This window comes from Aedes albopictus, chromosome 1 (genome assembly GCF_035046485.1).
Source record: "Aedes albopictus strain Foshan chromosome 1, AalbF5, whole genome shotgun sequence".
NCBI classification, from domain to species: Eukaryota; Metazoa; Arthropoda; class Insecta; order Diptera; family Culicidae; genus Aedes; species Aedes albopictus.
In genome coordinates, this window is record NC_085136.1 from 179,438,842 (window position 1) to 179,462,252 (window position 23,411).

The 23,411-nt window shown below is 43.7% G+C and overlaps 1 protein-coding gene across 1 annotated transcript; it reads right to left on the reverse strand.

Moving 5' to 3' along the window:
* Positions 1 to 22,316: 22,316 nt before the first annotated feature.
* On the reverse strand, positions 22,317 to 23,411 carry LOC134290018 (uncharacterized). The gene has a single exon (XM_062856943.1). The coding sequence runs from the start codon at positions 23,409 to 23,411 to the stop codon at positions 22,317 to 22,319; it is 1,095 nt and encodes a 364-aa protein (XP_062712927.1).

The window sequence follows — 23,411 nt, forward strand, 5'->3', positions numbered from 1 at the left end:
AAAATGAAAATTTGCGGATCCTCTTCCCCCAAGGTGGGACCAAAGGGAAAAATTTGAAAATTTGCGGACCCTCTTCCCTCAAGGGGGAACCATAGTGAAAAATTCAAAAAATGGCGGACCCCCTTCCCCCAAGGGAAAAATTCAAAAACTTGAAAATTTGCTTAGCTTCTTCTCACAAGAATTTGAATAATTTGCAGACTTACTTCCCCCAAGGGAAGACCAAACGGAAAAACTCTAAAACTTGAAAAGTTGTTTAGCCTCTTCTCACAAGTCCCCTCACAAAAGAAAAAAATCAAAAATTTGAAAATTTGCGGACCCCCTTCCCCCAAGGGGTAAAAAAAGGGAAAAATTCAAAAACATGCGAACAAAGAATTTGCGAACAACCTTCCTCAAAGGGGGGGACAAAGGGAAAAATTCAAAAAATTGGAAATTTGCGGACCTCCTTCCCTCAAGGGGGGACCAAAGGGAGAAATTCAAAAATTTTAAAATTAACGGATACCCTTCACCCAAGGGGGGACCAAAGAAAAAATTCAAAAATTTGAAAATTTGCGGACCCTTTTCCCCAAAGGTAGGACCAAAAAAAAAAATTCAAAAATTTGAAAATTTGCGGACCACCTTCCCCCAAGGGGTGACAAAAGGGAAAAATTCAAAAACATGAAAATTTCCAGACCCTTTTTCACCAAGGGGGGACAAAATGGAAAAATCTAAAAATTTGAAAATTTGCGAACCCCCTTCCCCCAAAGGGACCAAAGGGAAAAATTCAAAAACTTGAAAATGTGAGGTAATACTTCCTCCGGGGGGGGACCAAGGGAAAATTCAAAACATTTTAAAATTTTAGGACGCACTTCCCCCAAGGGGGACCAGAGGGAAAATTTCAAAAACTTGAGAAATTGGCGGACCGCCTTCCCCCACGGGGGGATTAAAAGGAAAAATTTAAAAATTTGAAAATTTGCGCAACCCCTTCCCGCAAGGGGGACCAAAATGAATATTTCAAAAACTTGAAGATTTGCGAACGCCTTTCCCCAAGGGAGGATGAAAAGGAAAAATTTAATTTAAAATTTAAAAAATTTAAAATTTAATTTAGTTTAAAGATTTAAAATTTGAAAACTTGCTGATCCACTTCCCCCAAGGTAAGACCAAAGGGAGAAATTTAAAAAAAATTAAATTTGCGGACCCACTTCCCCCAAGATGGGACAAAAGGGAGAAATTCAAAAATTTTAAAATTTGCAGACCCCAAAGGGGGGTAAAGGGTAAAAGAAACAAAAATAAAAATTTGCGCACCCCCTTCCCTCAAGGGGGACCAAAGGTAATATTTAAAAAACTTGAAAATTTGCGAACCCCTTTCCCCAAGGGGGGATTATTAAAAGGAAAAATTTAAAAATTTGAAAATTTGCGGAAACTCTTCCCCCAAGGGGTTCCAAAGGGTAAAAATAAAAAAAATGAAAATTTACAGAACCCCTTCCCCCAAGGGGGGATTGAAAGAAAAAATTCAAAAATTGAAAATTTGCAAACCCCCTTCCCCCAAGGTGGGATCAATGGAAAAAATCTTAAAATTTGAAAATTTTCGGGCTTCCTTTCCCCAAGGGGGGGGCCAAAGGGAAAAATTCAAAAAATTGAAAATTTGCGGACTCACTTTCCTCAAGATGGGACCATGCTTTTCAACACTGGCTGTGCAAGCACTAGAATAGAATAGAATAGAAAAGGGAACCAAAGGGAAATTTGCGGACCCTCTTCCCTCAAGGGGGAACTAAAGTGAAAAATTCAAAAAATTGCGGACCCCCTTCCCCCAAGGGGGGACCAAAGGGAAAAATTCAAAAACTTGAAAATTTGCTTAGCCTCTTCTCACAAGAATTTGCATAATTTGCAGACTTACTTCCCCCAAGGGAAGACCAAACGGAAAAACTCTAAAACTTGAAAAAAATCAAAAATTTGAAAATTTGCGGACCCCCTTCCCCCAAGGGGTAACAAAAGGGAAAAATTCAAAAACATGAAAATTTCCAGACCCGTTTTCACCAAGGGGGACAAAAGGGACAAATTCCAAAATTTGAAAATATGCGGACCCACTTCCCTTAAGGTAGGACCAAAGGGAGAAATTCAAAAAATCGAAAATTTACGAATCCCCTTCCCTCAAAGGGGGACCAAAGGGAAAAATTAAAAAAATTGAAAATTTGCGAACACCTTTCCTCCAAGGGGGGAAAATATATAAGTTGGGAACCATAAGAGATAGAAAAATGGTTTCATGGGCAAACTTGCTCCAAATAAGTTCTTTTACAACTTTGTAGAACATTTTGTAAGCGTACATAAAACTGTTAAACAGCAAATGTTTGGATCAGCTAAACTAGAGGGACCACCCTTATTTCACAATAATGAGAAAAAAGGTCAAAAAATATGAAGAAACTTTCCCAAAGACATCATGTATCCAAAACTTACGGTTTAGGCACAAACATTTTTGTCTTCGTAAATACGGCTCTGGAACCATTGTGCAATGGGAGAAATTCAGAAAATTGAAAATTCACGAAACCCCTTCCCCCAAGGGGGGACCAAAGCGAAAAATTTATAATTTTGAAAATTTGCGGTCCCACTCCCTCAAGATGAGGCCAAAGGGAGAAATTAAAAAAAATTAAAATTTGCGGACCCACTTCACTAAAGGGCGGCCAAAGTGTAAAAATAAAAAAAAAATGGGGGACCCCCATCACCTAAGGGGGGACCAAAGGGAAAAACTCAAAAAATTGAAAATTTACGGATCCGCTTTTCACAGGGGGGACCAAAGGGAAAAATTTAAAAATTTGAAAATTTGCGGACCCTCTTCCCCCAAGGTGGGACCAGAGGAAAGAATTCAAAAAATTGAGAATTTGCAGACCCACTTCCCCCAAGGGAAGACCAAAGGGAACTTGAAATTTGCTTGGCCTCTTCTCACAAGAACTTGCAGACTTACTCCCCCAAGGCGAAACCAAAGGGAAAAATTCTTAAACTTGAAAATTTGTTTAGCCTCTTTTCACAAGAATTTGCATAACTGCAGACTTACTTCCCTTAAGGGAAGACCAAACGGAAAAACTCTAAAACTTGAAAAGTTGTTTAGCCTCTTCTCACAAGAGGGAACCAAAGGAAAAAAATCAAAAATTTGAAAATTTGCGGACCCCCTTCCTCAAAGGGAAAACTTCAGAAAAATTGAAAATTTACGGACCCCCTTCCCCCAAGGGGGGACCACAGGGAAAAGTTCAAAAATTTGAAAATTTGCGGACCCCCTTCCCCCAAGGGGTAACAAAAGGGAAAAATTCAAAAACTTGAAAATTTCCAGACCCTTTTCCACCAAGGGGGGACCAAAGGGAAAAATTCCAAAATTTGAAAATTTGCGGACCCACTTCCTCAAGGTAGGACCAAAGGGAGAAATTCAAAAAATTGAAAATTTACGAATCCCCTTCACCCAAGGGGGGACCAAAAAGAAAAATTCAAAAATTTGCGAACAACCTTCCTCAAAGGGGGGGACAAAGAAAAAAATTCAAAAAATTGGAAATTTGCGGACCTCCTTCCCTCAAGGGGGGACCAAAGGGAGAAATTCAAAAAAATTAAAATTAACGGATACCCTTCCACCAAGGGGGGACCAAAGAAAAAATTCAAAAATTTGAAAATTTGCGGACCCCCTTCCCCAAAGGTGGGACCAAAAGAAAAAATTCAAAAATTTGAAAATTTGCGGACCACCTTCCCCCAAGGGGTGACAAAAGGGAAAAATTCAAAAAACATGAAAATTTCCGGACCCTTTTTCACCAAGGGGGTACCAAATGGAAAAATCTAAAAATTTGAAAATTTGCGAACCCCCTTCCCCCAAAGGGACCAAAGGGAAAAATTCAAAAACTTGAAAATGTGAGGTAATACTTCCTCCGGGGGGGGGACCAAGGGAAAATTCAAAACATTTTAAAATTTTAAGACGCACTTCCCCCAAGGGGTTCCAGAGGGAAAATTTCAAAAACTTGAGAAATTTACGGACCGCCTTCCCCCACGGGGGGATTAAAAGGAAAAATTTAAAAATTTGAAAATTTGCGCAACCCCTTCCCGCAAGGGGGACCAAAATGAATATTTCAAAAACTTGAAGATTTGCGAACGCCTTTCCCCAAGGGAGGATGAAAAGGAAAAATTTAATTTAAAATTTAAAAAAATTTAAAATTTAATTTAGTTTAAAGATTTAAAATTTGAAAACTTGCTGACCCACTTCCCCCAAGGTAAGACCAAAGAAAGAAATTAAAAAAAATTTAAATTTGCGGACCCACTTCCCCCAAGATGGGACAAAAGGGGGTAAAGGGTAAAAGAAACAAAATTGAAAATTTGCGCACCCCCTTCCCTCAAGGGGGACCAAAGGTAATATTTAAAAAACTTGAAAATTTGCGAACCCCTTTCCCCAAGGGGGGATTATTAAAAGGAAAAATTTAAAAATTTGAAAATTTGCGGAAACTCTTCTCCCAAGGGGTTTCAAAGGGTAAAAATAAAAAAAATGAAAAGTTACAGAACCCCTTCCCCCAAGGGGGGATTGAAAGAAAAAAATCAAAAATTGAAAATTTGCAAACCCCCTTCCCCCAAGGTGGGATCAATGGAAAAAATCTTAAAATTTGAAAATTTTCGGACTTCCAAAGGGAAAAATTCTTAAACTTGAAAATTTGTTTAGCCTCTTCTCACAAGAATTTGCATAACTGCAGACTTACTTCCCTTAAGGGAAGACCAAACGGAAAAACTCTAAAACTTGAAAAGTTGTTTAGCCTCTTCTCACAAGAGGGAACCAAAGGAAAAAAATCAAAAATTTGAAAATTTGCGGACCCCCTTCCACAAAGGGAAAACTTCAGAAAAATTGAAAATTTACGGACCCCCTTCCCCCAAGGGGGGACCACAGGGAAAAGTTCAAAAATTTGAAAATTTGCGGACCCCCTTCCCCCAAGGGGTAACAAAAGGGAAAAATTCAAAAACTTGAAAATTTCCAGACCCTTTTCCACCAAGGGGGGACCAAAGGGAAAAATTCCAAAATTTGAAAATTTGCGGACCCACTTCCTCAAGGTAGGACCAAAGGGAGAAATTCAAAAAATTGAAAATTTACGAATCCCCTTCACCCAAGGGGGGACCAAAAAGAAAAATTCAAAAATTTGCGAACAACCTTCCTCAAAGGGGGGGACAAAGAAAAAAATTCAAAAAATTGGAAATTTGCGGACCTCCTTCCCTCAAGGGGGGGACCAAAGGGAGAAATTCAAAAAATTTAAAATTAACGGATACCCTTCCACCAAGGGGGGACCAAAGAAAAAATTCAAAAATTTGAAAATTTGCGGACCCCCTTCCCCAAAGGTGGGACCAAAAGAAAAAATTCAAAAATTTGAAAATTTGCGGACCACCTTCCCCCAAGGGGTGACAAAAGGGAAAAATTCAAAAAACATGAAAATTTCCAGACCCTTTTTCACCAAGGGGGTACCAAATGGAAAAATCTAAAAATTTGAAAATTTGCGAACCCCCTTCCCCCAAAGGGACCAAAGGGAAAAATTCAAAAACTTGAAAATGTGAGGTAATACTTCCTCCGGGGGGGGGGACCAAGGGAAAATTCAAAACATTTTAAAATTTTAAGACGCACTTCCCCCAAGGGGGTCCAGAGGGAAAATTTCAAAAACTTGAGAAATTTGCGGACCGCCTTCCCCCACGGGGGGATTTAAAGGAAAAATTTAAAAATTTGAAAATTTGCGCAACCCCTTCCCGCAAGGGGGACCAAAATGAATATTTCAAAAACTTGAAGATTTGCGAACGCCTTTCCCCAAGGGAGGATGAAAAGGAAAAATTTAATTTAAAATTTAAAAAATTTAAAATTTAATTTAGTTTAAAGATTTAAAATTTGAAAACTTGCTGACCCACTTCCCCCAAGGTAAGACCAAAGAAAGAAATTAAAAAAAATTTAAATTTGCGGACCCACTTCCCCCAAGATGGGACAAAAGGGAGAAATTCAAAAATTTTAAAATTTGCAGACCCACTCCCCCAAAGGGGGGTAAAGGGTAAAAGAAACAAAATAAAAATTTGCGCACCCCCTTCCCTCAAGGGGGACCAAAGGTAATATTTAAAAAACTTGAAAATTTGCGAACCCCTTTCCCCAAGGGGGGATTATTAAAAGGAAAAATTTAAAAATTTGAAAATTTGCGGAAACTCTTCCCCCAAGGGGTTCCAAAGGGTAAAAATTAAAAAAATGAAAATTTACAGAACCCCTTCACCCAAGGGGGGATTGAAAGAAAAAAATCAAAAATTGAAAATTTGCAAACCCCCTTCCCCCAAGGTGGGATCAATGGAAAAAATCTTAAAATTTGAAAATTTTCGGACTTCCTTTCCCCAAGGGGGGACCAAAGGGAAAAATTCAAAAAATTGAAAATTTGCGGACTCACTTCCCTCAAGATGGGACCAAAGGGAGAAAATCAAAAATTTTCAAATTCGCGGACCCTCTTCCCCAAAGGGGGGCCAAAGTGTATAAATAAAAAAAATGAAAATTTGCGGACCCCCTTCCCCAAAGAGGGGACCAAAGGGAAAAACTCAAAAAATTGAAAATTTACGGATCCCATCCCCACAGGGGGGACCAAAGGGAAAAATTCAAAAATTTGAAAATTTGCGAACCCACTTTCCAAAGGGGGGCCAAGGGTAAAAATAAAAAAAAATTAAAATTGCGGAGCTCCTTCTCCCAAGGGGGGACAAAGGGGAAAAATTCAAAGATTTGCGGACCCCCTTCCTCCAAGGAGGGACCAAGGGGAAAAATTTGGAAATTTGCGGACCCACTTCCCCCAAGGGGGGACCAAAGTGGAAAATTCAAAAATTTGCGGACACCCTTCCTCCAAGGGGGGATCAAAGGAAAAAAATCAAGAACTTGAAAATTTGCTAAGCCTCTTCTCACAAGAATTTTCAGAATTTGCAGACATACTTCCTCCAAGGGGAGACCAAAGAGAAAAATTCAAAAATTTGCGGACCCTCTTCCCCCAAGGTGGTACCAAAGGGAAGAATTCAAAAAAAATGAAAATTTGCAGACTCACATCCTCCAAGGAGAGACCAAAGGGGAAAATTCTAAAACTTGAAAATTTGCTTAGCCTCTTCTAACAAGGGGGAACCAAAGGAAAAAAAAATCAAAAATTTGAAAATTTGCAGACCCCCTTCCCCCTATAGAGGACTAAAGGAAAAAAATTTAAAATTTGAAAATTCGCGGACCCTCTTCCTCCAAGAAGGGACCAAAAGGAAAAATTCAAAAATTGAAAATTGATGGTCCTTCTTCCCCCAAGGGGGCACCAAAGGGGAAAAAATCAAAAATTTGCGGACCTCCGTCCCTCAAGGGGGACCAAACGGAAAAATTCAAAAACTTTAAAATTTGCGGACCACCTTCCCCCAAGGGGGTCCAAAGGGAGAAATTCAAAAAATTGAAAATTTACGAATCCCCTTCCACCAAGGGGAGACCAAAGGCAAATTAAAAAAAATGAAAATTTGCGGACCCCCCATCCCCAAGGGTAAAAATTTGAAAATTTGCTGACCTCCTTCCCCAAGGGGGGACCAAAGGGGTAAGTTCAAAAAATTGCGGACCCCCTTCCCGCAAGGAGGGACCAAAGGGAAAATTAAAAAAAAATGAAAATTTGCGGACCCCCTATCCCCAAGGGGGGATCAAAGGGAGAAATTCAAAAGTTTTAAAATTTGCGGAACCACTTACCCAAAGGGGGAGGGGGGCAAAGGGTAAAAACAAAAAAATGGAAAATTTTCGGACCCCCTTTCCCCAAGGGGTGACCAAAGCGATAAATTCAATAATTTGAACATTTGCGGACCCCCTTTCCCCAAGGGGGACCAAAGCGATAAATTCAAAAATTGGAAAATTTGCGGACCCCCTTTTCCCAAGGGAAAAATTCAAAAATTTGAAAATGTGCGGTAATGCTTCCACCAAGGGAGCACCAAAGGGAAAAATCCAAAAATTTGAAAATTTATGGTCCTTTCTCCCCCAAGGGAGACCATTGGGATAAATTCAAAAATTGGAAAATTGGTAAACCCACTTCCAAGAAGGGACCAAAAGGAAAAATTCAAAAATTTGAAAGTTTGCGGACCCCTTTCCCCATGGTGGGACCAAAGGGAAAAATTCAAAAATTTGCGAACCCACTTCCCCCAAGCGGGAATTCATGAGATAAAATCCTGGAGGAATGTCCTAGAGTATTCCTTTGGGAATTTTTGGAGAAATCTCTAGAAGAATTCTAGAAAGAATTACTGGATGTCCTTGGGGGAATCCTAGAAGAAGTTTGTAAAGAAGTCCCTGCGGGAATTCCTGAAAAATTACTGATGGTATTCCTACAGAAATTTCCTGGAAGAATTTCTTAAGAAATCCCTAGAGGATTTCCAGGAAGAATCTTTAGAGGAACTTCTGGGGGATTTCCTGGAATCTCCAGAAGTCTTCCTGGAGGAATCCCTGAAAAAATCCTGAGGGTATTCCTGGAGAATTTCCTGGAAGAATTTTTGAAAAAATCCGCAAAAGATTTTCTGGAAAAAATCCTGGAGAAATTGTTGACATAATTTCTGAAGGATGTCCAGGAGCAGCTCCTGGATCAATTCCTAGAGAGATGGCTGGCAGAATTCCTGAAGAAATTCTTAGGGTAATTCCTGGAGAATTTCCTGGAATAGTTCTTGGAGAAAATCCTCAATAAAATCCTGGAGGAATGCCTGGAGGAATTGCTGGAGGTTCTCCTTTGGAAATTGCTGGCGGAATCCTTGAAGGAATTCTAGGAAGAATCTCTGTAGGAATTCTTTCAGCAATTTCTGAATGAATTTCTGGGGAAATCTCTAGAGGAGCTCTGGGAGAAATTTCTGAAAAAATCGCCTAAGAAATTCCCGGATGGATTTCTAGAGAAATCTCTGGAAAAATCCTCGATCGAATTTCTGAAGCAAACACTGGAAAAATCACTAAAAAGTTCCTGGAGGAGTTTTTAGTCCTGGAGGAATGCCTGTAGCAATTCCTGCAGGGAATACTGGAAGATTTCTTGGCGGAATTTCTGGAAAAATCCCAGGAGGTATTCCTAGAAAAAAATCTGGAAGAATTTCTGAAGGAATCCTTGAAGGATTTCCTGGAGTGATTCCTAGAGGAATTCCTGAAGAAATTCGTTGATGAATCTCTTAGGGAATTCGTACAGGAATACCAGAAATAATTCCTGAAGAAATCGCAGATGGAGTTCTTGAACAATTTCGGGAGGAATCCTTAGGAGAGTTTCTGGAGAAACTCCAGAAGGAATCCCGGAAGAAATTTCAAGAGGAATTACTAAGGGAATCCCTAAGCAGTTCCTGGAGGAAGTACTCAAACAATTCCTAGGAAAGTTCCTTAAAAAATACAAGGAGGAATTGCTGGAGAAACCCTGGAAAGTGTTAGTGGAAGAATCCTTGGAGGATGTTTTTAAATAAGTTGTTCCAGAAAGAATCACAGAAGGAAGTCCCGAGTTAAGCCCTGCAGTAATTCTTGGAGGAATCTGTGATCAAGTTAGCATTCGAAGCAATCAAGATATCCCTGACTACGCCCCTGCCTTAGTTACTAGGTATTGTTATTTTTCCAAACATTTTACTTTGCAATAAACCTCAGTTGAAGACACACGCGTTTCAAACTGTTTCCGTTAATTCTCATCCCAACGGTATCCCATTCTAAGAGGTTATGGGCTCGACCAGTAAGGATTCGGTGCACGGCATTCCTCAATTCCACGGAGGTCCAGGGTTCCATAACTGGAGTTTTCGTGTGCGAATGTATCTGGACGCTATGGGAGTGGAGCATACCTTAACTGAAGATTCCCCGGAAGCGGCTGCGGAAAAAGCGAAGTTCGGCGAGGCGGACAAGAAGGCAAAGTCGATGCTGATTGGTTTTCTCGGAGATGATTGTCTGGAGATCGTTCGAGACAAACGGACAGCGAAACAGATGTGGCGAGCGCTGGAGAATTCATTTGCCAAGAAATCGCTAGCGACGCAGAACCTGGTACGGAAGCAACTCGGACGTTTGAAGATGAAGGAAGGAGAATCCATGCGGAACCATCTGGTGTGTTTCGATGACCTGATCCGATAGCTACGGGTGGCAGGAGCGGAGTTAAAGGAACCGGATATGGTGGTGATGCTGTTCGGGACTCTTCCCGAGTCGTATGACCCGTTAATAACTGCTCTGGAGAATCTCGGCGATGACGATTTGACGCTAGACGTAGTGAAGCAACGGCTTCTGGGCGAAGAAGTCAAGCAGCTCGACAGGCATCAAGATGGCACGAGTGAGAAGCCGAATGCGTTCGTTGGAGAAAAGGACAGGACTACCTTCAAGAAATTCAACGGCAAGTGTCATAGGTGCGGCAAGAAAGGGCACATGAAGAAGGACTGCCGGCAGCAGAACCACAGTGAAGCAAATGCGGCTGCTGGATCGAAGAGCAAGGCGGTAAGTTTTATGGCCGGTCGCGCAAGAGACTCTCGACGCCGTGATGGACGACTGGTTTTCAAATTGGATTCCGGGTCAAGCGACCATCTTGTGAACGATGCTGATGTTTTTTCGACGTTGAACAAGTTGTCAAGCCCCGTCATCATCAACGTGGCCAAAGACGGCGAGACTTTGGAAGCTCGGAAGAAAGGCGTCATCGAAGGAGTCAGCAACAGAGGTGTTCAAATGAAAATCAACGATGTGCTGTACATACCGGACTTGAGAGATAACCTGATGTCGGTCAAGAAACTGGCCAAAGCTGGAATCTCGGTGTTGTTTTGCGGAAATGAAGCTACGTTGAGGAAGGAGAACACGGTCATCGCTACAGCGTACCTCAAGGGGAGTCTGTATGAGCTGGAAGTCAAGTTTAACAAGCCATTTGCGAATGCATGCCAAGGAATGATCTGTGGCATCGTCGGCTAGAACATATCAACCAGCAAGCCCTCTCGAAACTCGTACAACAAAACATGGTGGAAGGTATCGGTACGAAGCCGGACAAGGTCGGATTTTGCGAACCATGCGTGCAGGGCAAACAGTGCCGTGAACCCTTTGATGGAACTCGGCAGCGTGCGACTCGTGTCTTGGAGAGGATCCATTCGGATGTGTGCGGACCAATCGATCCTCCGGCGTGGGATGGCTCTCGCTATTTCGTTTCGTTCATCGATGATTATAGCCATTTCTCGATGATATACCTGATGAAGAAGAAGTCTCAAGTTTTTGAACGATTCCGTGAATATGAAGCGATGGCGACAGCAGCATTCGGTAAGAATATTTCAAAACTTACGGTGGATCAAGGTACGAAGTATGGCTCGAACAATCAGAAAAACTGGTACAAAGCGAAAGGAATCCAGATTGAAGCAACGGTTGCGTATTCTCCGCAACAGAATGGAGTGGCAGAGAGGTTTAATCGTACGCTCATCGAAAAGGTTCGTGCAATGCTTCTGGATTCTCGGCTACCGAAAAGGATGTGGTGTGAGGCTGCGTTGACTGGCGTGTACCTGTTAAACCGGAGTCCGACGGCAGCTCTCTCGGTCAATTCAACACCAGCAGAGCTGTGGCTAGGAGAAAGCCCAACTTGGAGAAACTACGGATCTTCGGATGCAGAGCCTTTGTGTGGATACCAGGTCAGTTACGGAAGAAATTAGACGCCAAAAGCTTCAAAGTGGTAATGGTAGGCTACGCGCCGAATGGCTACCGGCTGTGGGATCGAAGACGACAAAAGATCATCGTAGCTCGTGACGTGAAGTTTGATGAAACCCGTTTTCCGTATGAAGTGGAGGCTGAACCAGCAGAGCAATCGCCCTTGGTAGTCCGTTATTCCTACGAAAAAGAGGAGGATGAAAAAGTCGTTCCGCAAGAACATCAAAAGCCTGAGATGATGGAGGAAGATGGCCAAGCGGAACAGTCCGACGAAACTGACGATGACAAGACGGAAGCATCGGCGCTCCCTTCGCACACAGAACACCACGAGTCCGAGGGACAAACGTTGGTGAGGCGCAGCGATCGGGAGCGCACTTTACCGGATGTACCCGAAACATTTGGCCAAATTGCCCGTCGAGATGACCGAGATGAATGGATGCGCGCTGTAGCGAGTGAGCTGGAGTCGCTGAAGAAAAATGACGTCTGGCAGCTGACGACCTGTCCTAGGGAGGTGAAACCGCTCAAATCCAAATGGGTGTTTCGGATAAAGGAGGATGAAAACGGCAGACCGGTTCGCTACAAAGCTCGGCTTGTGGCGAAAGGATACCTCCAAAAGCAAGGACAGGACTATGAAGAGACCTACGCTCCGGTGGCTCGGCTGGCTACGATCAGGACCGTTTTGGCAGTCGGTGTACATCGGCGATACTATTTCCATCAGATGGATGTCCGCACAGCGTTTCTTCACGGCCGTTTAAAGGAAACAATCTACATGGAGGTCCCGGATGGGGTGCCTGCGAAGCCCGGTCAAGTCTGTCGATTGCTGAAATCTTTGTACGGCCTAAAGCAGTCACCTAGATGTTGGAATGACCGATTCAATGATGCACTCCTCAAGATGGGTTTCAAAAGATCAAGACACGATTATTGCCTGTATACAAAGCTGGACGATGGAGATGAACTTATCCTGATTCTGTACGTAGATGACCTTTTAGTTGCCGGCCGCAATCTGAAATCGATCATGGAGTTGAAGAAACGTTTAGCGTCGATGTTCGAGATGTCGGACTGTGGAGAATTGAGACACTTTTTGGGAATGAAGATTTTCTACAACCGCGAAGAAGGAAAACTGCAGTTATCTCAAGATGCCAGTATTGAGAAGCTGATGAGTCGTTTTGGAATGTCCGACTGCAACCCAGTTCGAACCCCGATGGAGAAAGGCCTGATGCTAAATCGAGAAGGAGACGAAGTATAGCAACCGTACCGAGAGTTGCTTGGGTCGCTTATGTATGTGATGCTGAGCGTTCGACCGGACATTTGCTATCCTGTCGGTTATCTCGGACGATTCCAACAACAACCATCTAATGAGCATTGGCAAGCCCTGAAACGAATAGTCCGTTACTTACAAGGCACGAAGAATCTGATGTTGCAGTTCAAGCGCGACTCTACAAGTCATTCCTTGGTGGGGTACGTTGACGCAGACTGGGCATCGGGCACTGAGGACAGGAAATCAATAAGCGGATACCTATTTCAAGTTTTTGGATGTACGGTAACCTGGTGCAGTAAGAAGCAGACCACAGTGGCAACTTCGTCTAGCGAGGCGGAGTACGTGGCACTCAGCGCAGCAGTTGCCGAATGCCTATGGCTAGTAGGAATTCTTGAAGACCTGCATGAACCTGCCAAACCCGTCACTATATATGAGGACAACAGAAGTTGTATTCACATGGCGAAAAATCTGGAGACGAAGCGCACAAAACATATTGACGTCAAGCATCATTTTGTGCGTGATAACGTAGCTTCCGGGACTTTGAAGATTGAACCTATCCCAACACAGGACCAACCTGCAGACATCTTTACAAAGGCCCTGGATTACAACCGATTCAAGACGCTAAGAATGAAAATCAGATTATCAGATTGAGAGGGGGTGTGATCAAGTTAGCATTCGAAGCAATCAAGATATCCCTGACTACGCCCCTGCCTTAGTTACTAGGTATTGTTATTTTTCCAAACATTTTACTTTGCAATAAACCTCAGTTGAAGACACACGCGTTTCAAACTGTTTCCGTTAATTCTCATCCCAACGGTATCCCATTCTAAGAGAATCCCTACAGAATACCCGTAGAGATTAACGGAGGAATCTCTAGAAATACTCCTGGAGGAATCTCTAGAACTCCTGAAGTAATTTCTGGAGAAATCTCTATACGCATTTCTGTATTTAACCTTGGATGAATTTTTAGGAGAATCAGTGCAACAATTCTCAGAGGATCCCTGAAATAATTAGAGGAATCTCTGAAGAAATTCATAGAGGAATCCCAGTAAAATTGCTGAAGAAATTGCAGATGGAATCCTTGGAGAAATCCTGAAGGAATTCTAAGAAATGCACTCCGCAAGGAATCCCTGTAGCAATTCCTGAAGAAACCCCAGTAGAAATCCTGGAAGCAATTCATAGAAGCATTCCTAAGGGTTTTCCTAAACAGTTCCTGGAGGAAGTATTGGATTATTTTTTGGAGGTGTTCTTGGAAGAATTAAAAGAAGAACTCCTGAAGGAATTCTGGGAGAACCCTTCTAGGATTTTTTTTTAAATAATTCCTTGAGTTGTTCCTGAAAGAAACACAGAAGATATTTCTGGGTGAATATTTGGAGGAATGCTTGAAGGAAAACATGAAGGAATCCCGGAAGCAATCCCATGATGAATTCCTAAGAAAATCCCAGGAAAGCTTCTTAACAAATTCCTGGAAGAATTTCTGTAGGAAAAAAAATGAAGGCATCCATGTCTGCAATATTTTTTGGACGAATTATTGTTGGAATCTTTGGATGGAGTCCCAACACATTTTTTTGTATAATGATTTAAGAAACTCCTGGAAATTCCTGTTGGAATTATCAAAAAAAGCCCTGGAACAATCACTGGAGGAACTTCTAAAGATATCTTGGGAGAAATTCCCAGAGGAATGTCTGGTGAAACCCATAGAGAAATTCTGGAAAAACTCTCTTGAGCAATCCACGCTAGAATCACTGAAGGAAGCTATGGGGGCTGTCCATAAACCACGTGGTCATGAGGGCGGGGGGGGGGGGGTGGTTCGGCCAATGATCATTTTGTATGGACAAATAAAAAATTTTGAAAAGTTTGAAAAGGTTGAAAAGTCCCAAAAAGGACAGCCCCATGGAAAATTCCTGAAGGAATTCATCGATGTATCCTTGCAGAAGCATCTGTAAAAAAACTGAAGGAATCGTGGGAGGAATTCTTGAAGCATTTCTTGGAACAATCCCTGAAAAAAACTATCTGAACCCTGCAAGATGTCCATGGAAGAATTCACGAAAGAGAAACTCCTGGACAGGTCCCTTGAGGATTTTCTGAAAGAATTCTTTGGAGAAGTTCTTGAATAAATGCCTAAAGGAATTTCTGGAGATACCCTTGAAAGAATTTGTAAAGAAATCCCAGGTATTATTCTATTAGCATGACGTATGTTTAAATTGAATACAAGTAAAATATGAACTTGGCGAAATTTCCTGTTATTCCCAAGAAAATAAGGTTTGGTAATTGTGGATAAAAACCTAAATTATTAAAATAGTCTAGAGAATATTTTTTTTTAATATTTTTTTCCTGGAACTCTTGAATTTTTGATAATCTTTGAGTCGGCTCCAATTTAAAAAATCTGATGGCCAGGGGGGGGGGGGGGGCACGGCCCCCCTGTCCATCTCTGGCTACGCCCTTGTCAGTGTCAGTTATCGGAGTAAATAACTGACACTGAGGAAGATTACAAGTGGTAGTCGAAATACGTGTATCTGTAGAAGGATAAGCAATTAGGGCAGAATTAAAAGGTACGCAACTGATTACACTCATTCGAAGAGGGTATTCTGCTTAGAGAGTTCGAAAAGTCGGTACAATACCTTCCAAAAATAAACAGAATTGGTTGAAAGACAACAGCGAAAATGCGGTGGGCGTAAAGTGGGTGGCACCGTGTATAACGAATCCTGACTGTAATTCTATGAAAATAGAGAAAAACCTTCAAACAGTAAAAATTTTGGTTTCTTTACATAAATCATTTTCTAATTTCCGGAGGTGATGCAATAAAAATATATCTTTCGAATGCCGGGTGGCAGTTTGGTGTATATTTATATTTGTTAATAGCGGTTTCAGGCACACCGTGCGCGTATATTTGCTCATATAAGAAAATCCAATAGAAATGGCTCAAAGCTTCAAATCACAAAAACTTTAGTTTCCCTTAATGAAACATTTTCAAATTTTCAGAATAGATACTAGAATAGTATATCTTTCGAATGCCGCGTGCCATTTGGGTGGACATTTTTTTTGTTAATAACGGTTTTTGGCACACCGTGAGGGGTATTAAAGGGAAGAATTCAAAAATTTGAAAATTTGCGGACCCCCTTCCCCCCTGGGGGGCTAAAGGGAAAAATTCAAAAATTTGAAAAATTTGCGAATCCTCTTCCACCAAGGCACAATGGTCGGAAAAAGATAAAGTTCGGCCAAAGCTCTTTTTATGTGTTTAATCGAAGTTATAGATTATCTAGATATGTTATATAGTATTTCTCGTGTTTAAAAAGGGTTATTCAAAAATTACGTAACTTCAATAATTTCAAAAACGGTAAAAATAAGTAAACCAAACATTTTTTTGCGTTTTTGTTGGAAAAACCATTTGAATTTAATTAAATGATCATCTTTCGATCAAATCCTATCAAGTTTGTGAAATCAAACGTGTGAAAAATGTGGGAACATTAATTTTATTTCAGTCAAAAATGGAAAAATAACGTAAAATATATGAAAAACATGACTTTTTTAAATAGCTCTAATTTGAAAAACTGCAAACTTCTGCAAAATATTTAAATGTTTTTATGTAGCCCTAAGCATGATGTTTAAGATGTAACATTCGAAATTGCGGCGACACGTGACGACACGAACCGTTTTTTAGCTTAAAAATTACCAAAATTCCTAAGGTACAATATATGATAATAATTATTGAAGTTTTGTGACATATTAATTTTGCACCATACGTGCATTCAAGCAGCCCAATAACAAGCTTTTATATGCTGGTTAACATTAAACATATATTCCATTCTCAAAATATTATTATTTTACTTTTTTCGAATAATTCATTTTTCAATTTTATGACTTAGGCCACTTTGGCAGTGAAAATGCCATTTAAATACAAAAGATGGTATGCTTTTGATTAAGAACCATAAAACTACAATACATTATCTTTGTTATTAGGTGAAATAAAGTTTAAAAATATCAATTTCGTTTTTTGAGAGTTTTGGCCGCCCCTTTGTATGGAGCCCGACCAATGCAAGGGAGGACCAAGAGGAAATATTTGAAAATTTGCGAACCCACTTCCCCCAAGAGGGGACCAAAGGGAAAAAATCAAAAATTTGAATATTTACGGATCCCCATCCACCAAGGGGAAAAAATTCAAAAGTAAATGGAAAAATTTAAAAAATGATAAATTTTCTCACCATTAAGGGGCGACCAAAGGGAAAAAATCAAAAATTTGTGGACCCCCTTCCCCCAAGGGGGGACCAAAGGGAAAAATTCAAAAAATTGAAAATTTGCGGAACCCCTTACCCCAAGGGTGACCAAAGGAAAAAATTTAAAAAAAATGAAAATTTATGGTCTTTCTACCCCCAAGGGAGGACCAAAGGGTAAAATTCAAAAAAATTGAAAATTTGTGGACCCCCTACCACCAAGAAGAGACCAATAATAATTCGATAAATTAAAAGTTTGCGGACCTCCTTCCCCCATTTGGTCCCCAATGGAAAAAATTTAAAATTTGAAAATTTGAAAATTTATGGTCCTTCTTCCCTCAAGGGGGACTGTGGTGGGTTCCGTGCTTGCTTCTTGACAGTTGGAGTGGTCCTCAATTGAGCTCCTGTCATCAGCCTACTTGATGAGTACCAAACTACCACATCTCCTTTTCTTTATAAAGATGGCTCCTTTTCTTTATAAAAAGAGCTTTTCTTCATACACAATGGCCTGAATGTTTAAGCGTGCCTTCACCAGACCAACCAGCCGGTTGTCCGTGAAGGACTTTATTAGTCATGCCTTCACCGGACCAACCAGCCGGTTGTCCGTGAAGGACTTTAGTAGTCGTGCCTTCACCGGACCAACCAGCCGGTTGTCCGTGAAGGACTTTAGTATTCGTGCCTTCACGGGACCAACCAGCCGGTTGTCCGTGAAGGACTTTATTAGTCATGCCTTCACCGGACCAACCAGCCGGTTGTCCGTGAAGGACTTTAGTAGTCGTGCCTTCACCGGACCAACCAGCCGGTTGTCCGTGAAGGACTTTATTAGTCATGCCTCCACCGGACCAACCAGCCGGTTGTCCGTGAAGGACTTTATTAGTCATGCCTCCACCGGACCAACCAGCCGGTTGTCCGTGAAGGACTTTAGTATTCGTGCCTTCACCGGACCAACCAGCCGGTTGTTCGTGAAGGACTTTATTAGTTGTGCTTTCACCGGACCAACCAGCCGGTTGTCCGTGAAGGACTTTATTAGTCATGCCTTCACCGGACCTACCAGCCGGTTGTCCGTGAAGGACTTTAGTAGTCGTGCCTTCACCGGACCAACCAGCCGGTTGTCCGTGAAGGACTTTATTAGTCATGCCTCCACCGGACCAACCAGCCGGTTGTCCGTGAAGGACTTTAGTAGTCGTGCCCTCACCGGATCAACCAGCCGGTTGTCCGTGAAGGACTTTAGTATTCGTGCCTTCACCGGACCAACCAGCCGGTTGTCCGTGAAGGACTTTATTAGTCATGCCTTCACCGGACCAACCAGCCGGTTGTCCGTGAAGGACTTTATTTTGTTTCTCGTGCATCTTGAGTTGGTCTGCCACAATCGCTTCGTTTGATTTTCATTTTTCTTCGACATCTCCATGGTACTGCAATCCGGCCGATTCATTAGTTCTTGGGCCAGGCGAAGGGCTTTCGTTTAAAGAATCTTCGAATTATTCTTCATCTTCATTGAAATCCAGTAAGATGCGATCCTCGTCTGCCATTTGTGGTGGGTTCTTGGGTTGCTTCTTGACAGTTGGAGTGGTCCTGAATTGAGCTCCTGTCATCAGCCTACTTGATGAGTACCAAACTACCACAGGGACCAAAGGGAAAAATTCAAAAAATTGAATATTTGTGGAACCCCCTACTCCAAGGGGGACGAAAGGAAAAAAATCTTATAAATTAAAATTTGCGGACCCTTTTTCCCCAAGGGGGGATTAAAGGGAAAAATTTAAAAACTGAAAATCTACGGATCCCCTATCCCAAGGGGTGACTAAAGGGATATTTGAAAATTTGCGGACCCCCTTCCTCCAAAGGGGAATCAAAGGGAGAAATTTAAAAAAATGAAAATTTGCGGACGCCCAATCACCAAGACGAGACCAAAGGGAAAACTAAAATAAATATGTAATTCGCGGAAACCCTTCCCCCAAGGGAGGACCAAAGGGTATTACTCAAAATTTCAAAAATTTGCGGACCCCCTTTCTTCAAAGGGGGATTAAATTGAAAAATTCAAAAAATTGAAAATTTACAACTCCCCTTCCCAAAGTGGGGAACCAAAGAGAAAAATTCAAAAATTTGAAAGTTTGCGGAACCCCTTCCCCCAAGAGAGTACCAAAGGGAAAAAATCAAAAAATTGTAAATTTTCTATTGGAGTAGGTTGGCAGTAAAACGAACTACTCTGTGCAGTGGTAGAAACAGAAGTGAAAATTTTATTTAAATTTAAATCTAGGCTACTACGATTGGCGTTCGGTCTGAACGCCTGCTATAATTATATTATTCTAACACTCCTCCTCGGGCAGATCCGGACGGATTCCTATTGCCAAGCGTAATCTCTCCAGACGAACCCGTTGCAGGGGCTTCGTCATCAAATCGGCCAACATTGATTCCGTCGGACAGTACTGCAGTCTAATTTCACCTTTTTCTTGCAGGTCGCGTACAAAGAAGAACTTCGTGTCAATGTGTTTGCTACGTCGTTCGATGCGATCACTTTCGACCGGTTTGATGCAACTTTGGTTGTCCTCGAACACGGGGACCGATTCCTTCGTTGCTTCACCGATCTCCTCCAGCAGCCGTTTGGTCAAGACTAACTCCTGACACGCTTCAGCGAGTGCCATGAACTCAGCTTCGGTTGAACTCAACGCATCGCACGTTTGCTTTCTCGAGCACCACGAGATTGGTCCTCCGCCGAACCGAAGAATCATGCCGGAATTCGATTTTCTATCTCGAGCATTACCGGCCCAGTCTGCGTCAACGAACATTTGCAAACCTTCACTGGAGGCTCCAAGCTGCAGCTTATGGTTGCTGGTGGCATTCAAGTAGCGCAGGATCCTCTTTGCCTCAGCCCAGTCTTGCGCATTTGGGCAGCTGGATTTTTGCGCCAGAATGAACACGCTCACGGAAATGTCGGGCCGCGTGTGTACAGCTACATACAGGAGACCACCAATCAAGCTCATGTAGTCGTGGTTGTTCGGCAGCTGATCCATCTCCTCCTTCTTCTGTAGGTAGCTCGGATCGAGCGGCATCTTCGAGGGTTTCGCCTGCTCCATGCCAAACCGTTCAACTATCGTGTGGATATACGATTCCTGGTTGAGCTTGAACCCGGATGCGCTTCTCTCGACTTGTACGCCAAGAAAGTGGCTAATGTCTCCGAGGTCCACTACGGAAAACTGTTGTTGAAGCATCTTCAAGATGGACTGGAATTCCTTCGCCCTCTGCGTTACGATGATCATGTCATCGACGTATATTAGAATATACGCTACCGAACCATTAGTACGCCACACGTACAAACACGGATCCGATTCGGTCGACTGGAATCCCATGGACTTGAAAACAGCATCCACTTTACGGTTCCATACGCGCGCTGACTGTTTCAGGCCGTACAGACTCCTCCTCAATCGGCAAACCGTCCTCTCGTCCCCGACGTGGTATCCTTTGGGTTGGCGCATGTACACGGTTTCTTCAAGCACACCGTTCAAATACGCCGTTTTAACGTCGACGTGCCTTACGATGGACCCTTTCCGGCTGGCAACGGTCAGCAGTGTCCGAAACGTCGTCTGCTTTGCCACCGGTGCGAAGACCTCGTCGTTGTCCGTCCCGTAGCGCTGCGAAAAACCTTGAGCGACGCTCCTCGCTTTGTGACGTACTACGTTGCCGTTCTCGTCCTGCTTGGTCTTGAAGAGCCATTTGCAGCCGACAGCCTTCTTGTCAGCCGGAAGCTGCACCAACTCCCACGTGCCGTTGTCGATCAGCGCCCGAAACTCCTCGTCCATGGCGGATTGCCATAGAGACGCGTCGCCGCTTCGCAGCGCCTCCGTTCGCGTTTGGGGATCACCCGACTTCCTCGCCAGATGTTTGCTGGCCTTCAGTCCTTATTGCAGACTGCTCCGACCGGCTTGCTCAGACTGTCCTGTAGGAGGGGAAAACGGATAGCCTTTGTTCGGAAATACATAATCTTTGTATTTGCCTGGAATTGCGCGCTCCCGACCGCTGCGCCTCAACACCTGTGACTCCGGTGGATATGAAGATTGTCGCGGTGGGAGCGCCGTAATTGTCAAGTCACCCTCAACACCATCTGAATATTCGCCTGCGCTTGATTCTGCTTGCGAATAGAAATCTTCATCGGATCCAGATGCCTCGTCATCGGGAGTTTCTTCAACTGTAGGCCACCGTTCAGCCGGTGGATTCGCTTCTATCGGACTGACGCCGAAGTCCAGATTAACGAACGTCCGCACTCGAGTTGGCTTGCTCTCCATGGCGACTGGTTGCGCCCGCGTCCCGGATTGAGACAGTTCGTCCATGAACAGCTTTGGTCAGCTCGTCGAAACCAACCAGGATGCACTCCTTCGATTTTGCGTCCCACTTCTTCCACTTTTGCCTGGGAACGTGTGCCACCGTCTTCGTACCGAAAACTCTCACATGGGAAAGATCGGGCTTCCTTCCGCTCCAGGCTTCCTCCGGTTCGTGACCTTTGGTGGGGGACCGATTGATCACGTACGTCGCAGCTGCCACCGCTTCCGCCCAGAAAGACTTCGGTAGTTTCGCCTCAAATAGCATGCACCTTGCACGCTCTACGACGGTTCGATTGACACGCTCGGCCAACCCATTTTGCTCCGGGGTGTATTCGGTTGATTTTTTATGGATGATTCCGGCCTCGGCAAGGCGCTTCTGAAACGATTTGTTACAATATTCCTTACCGTTATCGCTCCTGATGACCTTCAGCTTGGCTCCGGTTTGCTTTTCCGCTTGGGCGCGAAACTGGTCGAATGCGTGTAGCACCTCAGCTTCGGATTTCGTCTCCAGGAAGTAGACGAATATGCGCCGCGTCCAATCGTCCACAAACGACACGTAGTACCGGCTTCCACCCAACGAGGTTTCTTCCATTGGCCCGCAAATGTCCGTGTGGACAAGCTCCAATACGCCGGTGGCACGATGACCGCCGCTTGAAAATGGGAGTCGAGTCATCTTACCCATGGCGCACACCGTGCAGTTTTCCATCCTTGAATTCGATCCCGGATGCAAGACCGTTCTTCAGAAGCTTCAGACCTCGGACGTTGAGGTGTCAAATTCTCCGATGCCAGACGTCCAAGTTGACTGGCGTAGCTGCGAGCGACAGAGCGGTTTGCTCCTCGGACTCTTCGAAACGAAATAGGCCATTCGTCACATCGTGAGTACCGGTTGCGATGACGTCACCAGCGGGGTCGATTACCTTCAAGCCACGATTGCAAAATTACACCACGTGACCTCGTCGCCCGATTTGGCTCACCGACAGCGAATTGTTCGACATCGTTGGGATGAACTTGACGTTGTGCACGTCTATCGGTGGATTTTCCGGGCAACATTTTGGAAAAAGCTTGACTGTGCCGGTCGCAGCAATCTCCATCACACCTTTATCCGCTACCATGACAACGCCGCTCGCCGGCCTTGGGTCGACCAGCATACTACGATTCATGGTGAAGTGGTCCGATGCGCCCGAATCAAAAACCCAACCGTCGTTGCTATGGCAACCAGTAGTGTTCAGCACCGTGCAAAATGCCGATCCTTTCTTCGTCTCGCTTCTTACCTGGCATTCCCTCGTAATGTGCCCGTACTTGTAGCAACGTTTGCACTTCGGACCTTTCGACTGCGCAACTGACCGGGTTTCGGGTACGCCTTGCTTCGGTTTCGCTGGAAATGGTTTCCTTCCAACGAACGCCGTCTTGTCCGATGAGAATTGCACTTCCTGGAGCAGCTTTGTCTTGATGCTGTCACCGATGATGGGGGTGCCGGAATTTTCCAGCGCCACTATCATTGGCTTGTACTCTTCCGGAAGGCCAGCCAGTAGAAGGGAACCAATCCACTCCTCGGAAATTTCGAAACCAACGCCTCGAAGGTTATGAGCGGTGGAAATAATTTCCGTTACGTACGTGTCCACGTTGCCGCACGCCGAAAGCTTCGTCGTGATGAGCTTCCTGAGTAACGCCACCCGGCGCGACAGGCCGGTGTCTTCGAACGCTGCCTCAAGCTTCGCCCAAACCTCACGGGCCGTTTTCGCGTCCTTCACGTGCACGTAGTTGATGGGATCCAACAGGAGAATAATCTTCGCTCGTGCTCTTCTGCATTTTCTCTCGTCGACCGCCGGTAGCGTCCCATCTGCGTCGGGAATCGGCTTGACTGCTTTCCACAGCTCCTCCAGCTCCAGATACGTTTCCACCGCAAACTTCCACGTGGGCCAATTTTCGCGGCCGCTTAGCCGTTCGATGGGGGGAAGGCTTGAAAGGTTCTGGATCTGTTGCGGGGCTTGCGGAACCCGTTCCGCCCGGTGGTCACCAGCTCCGAGAGACAT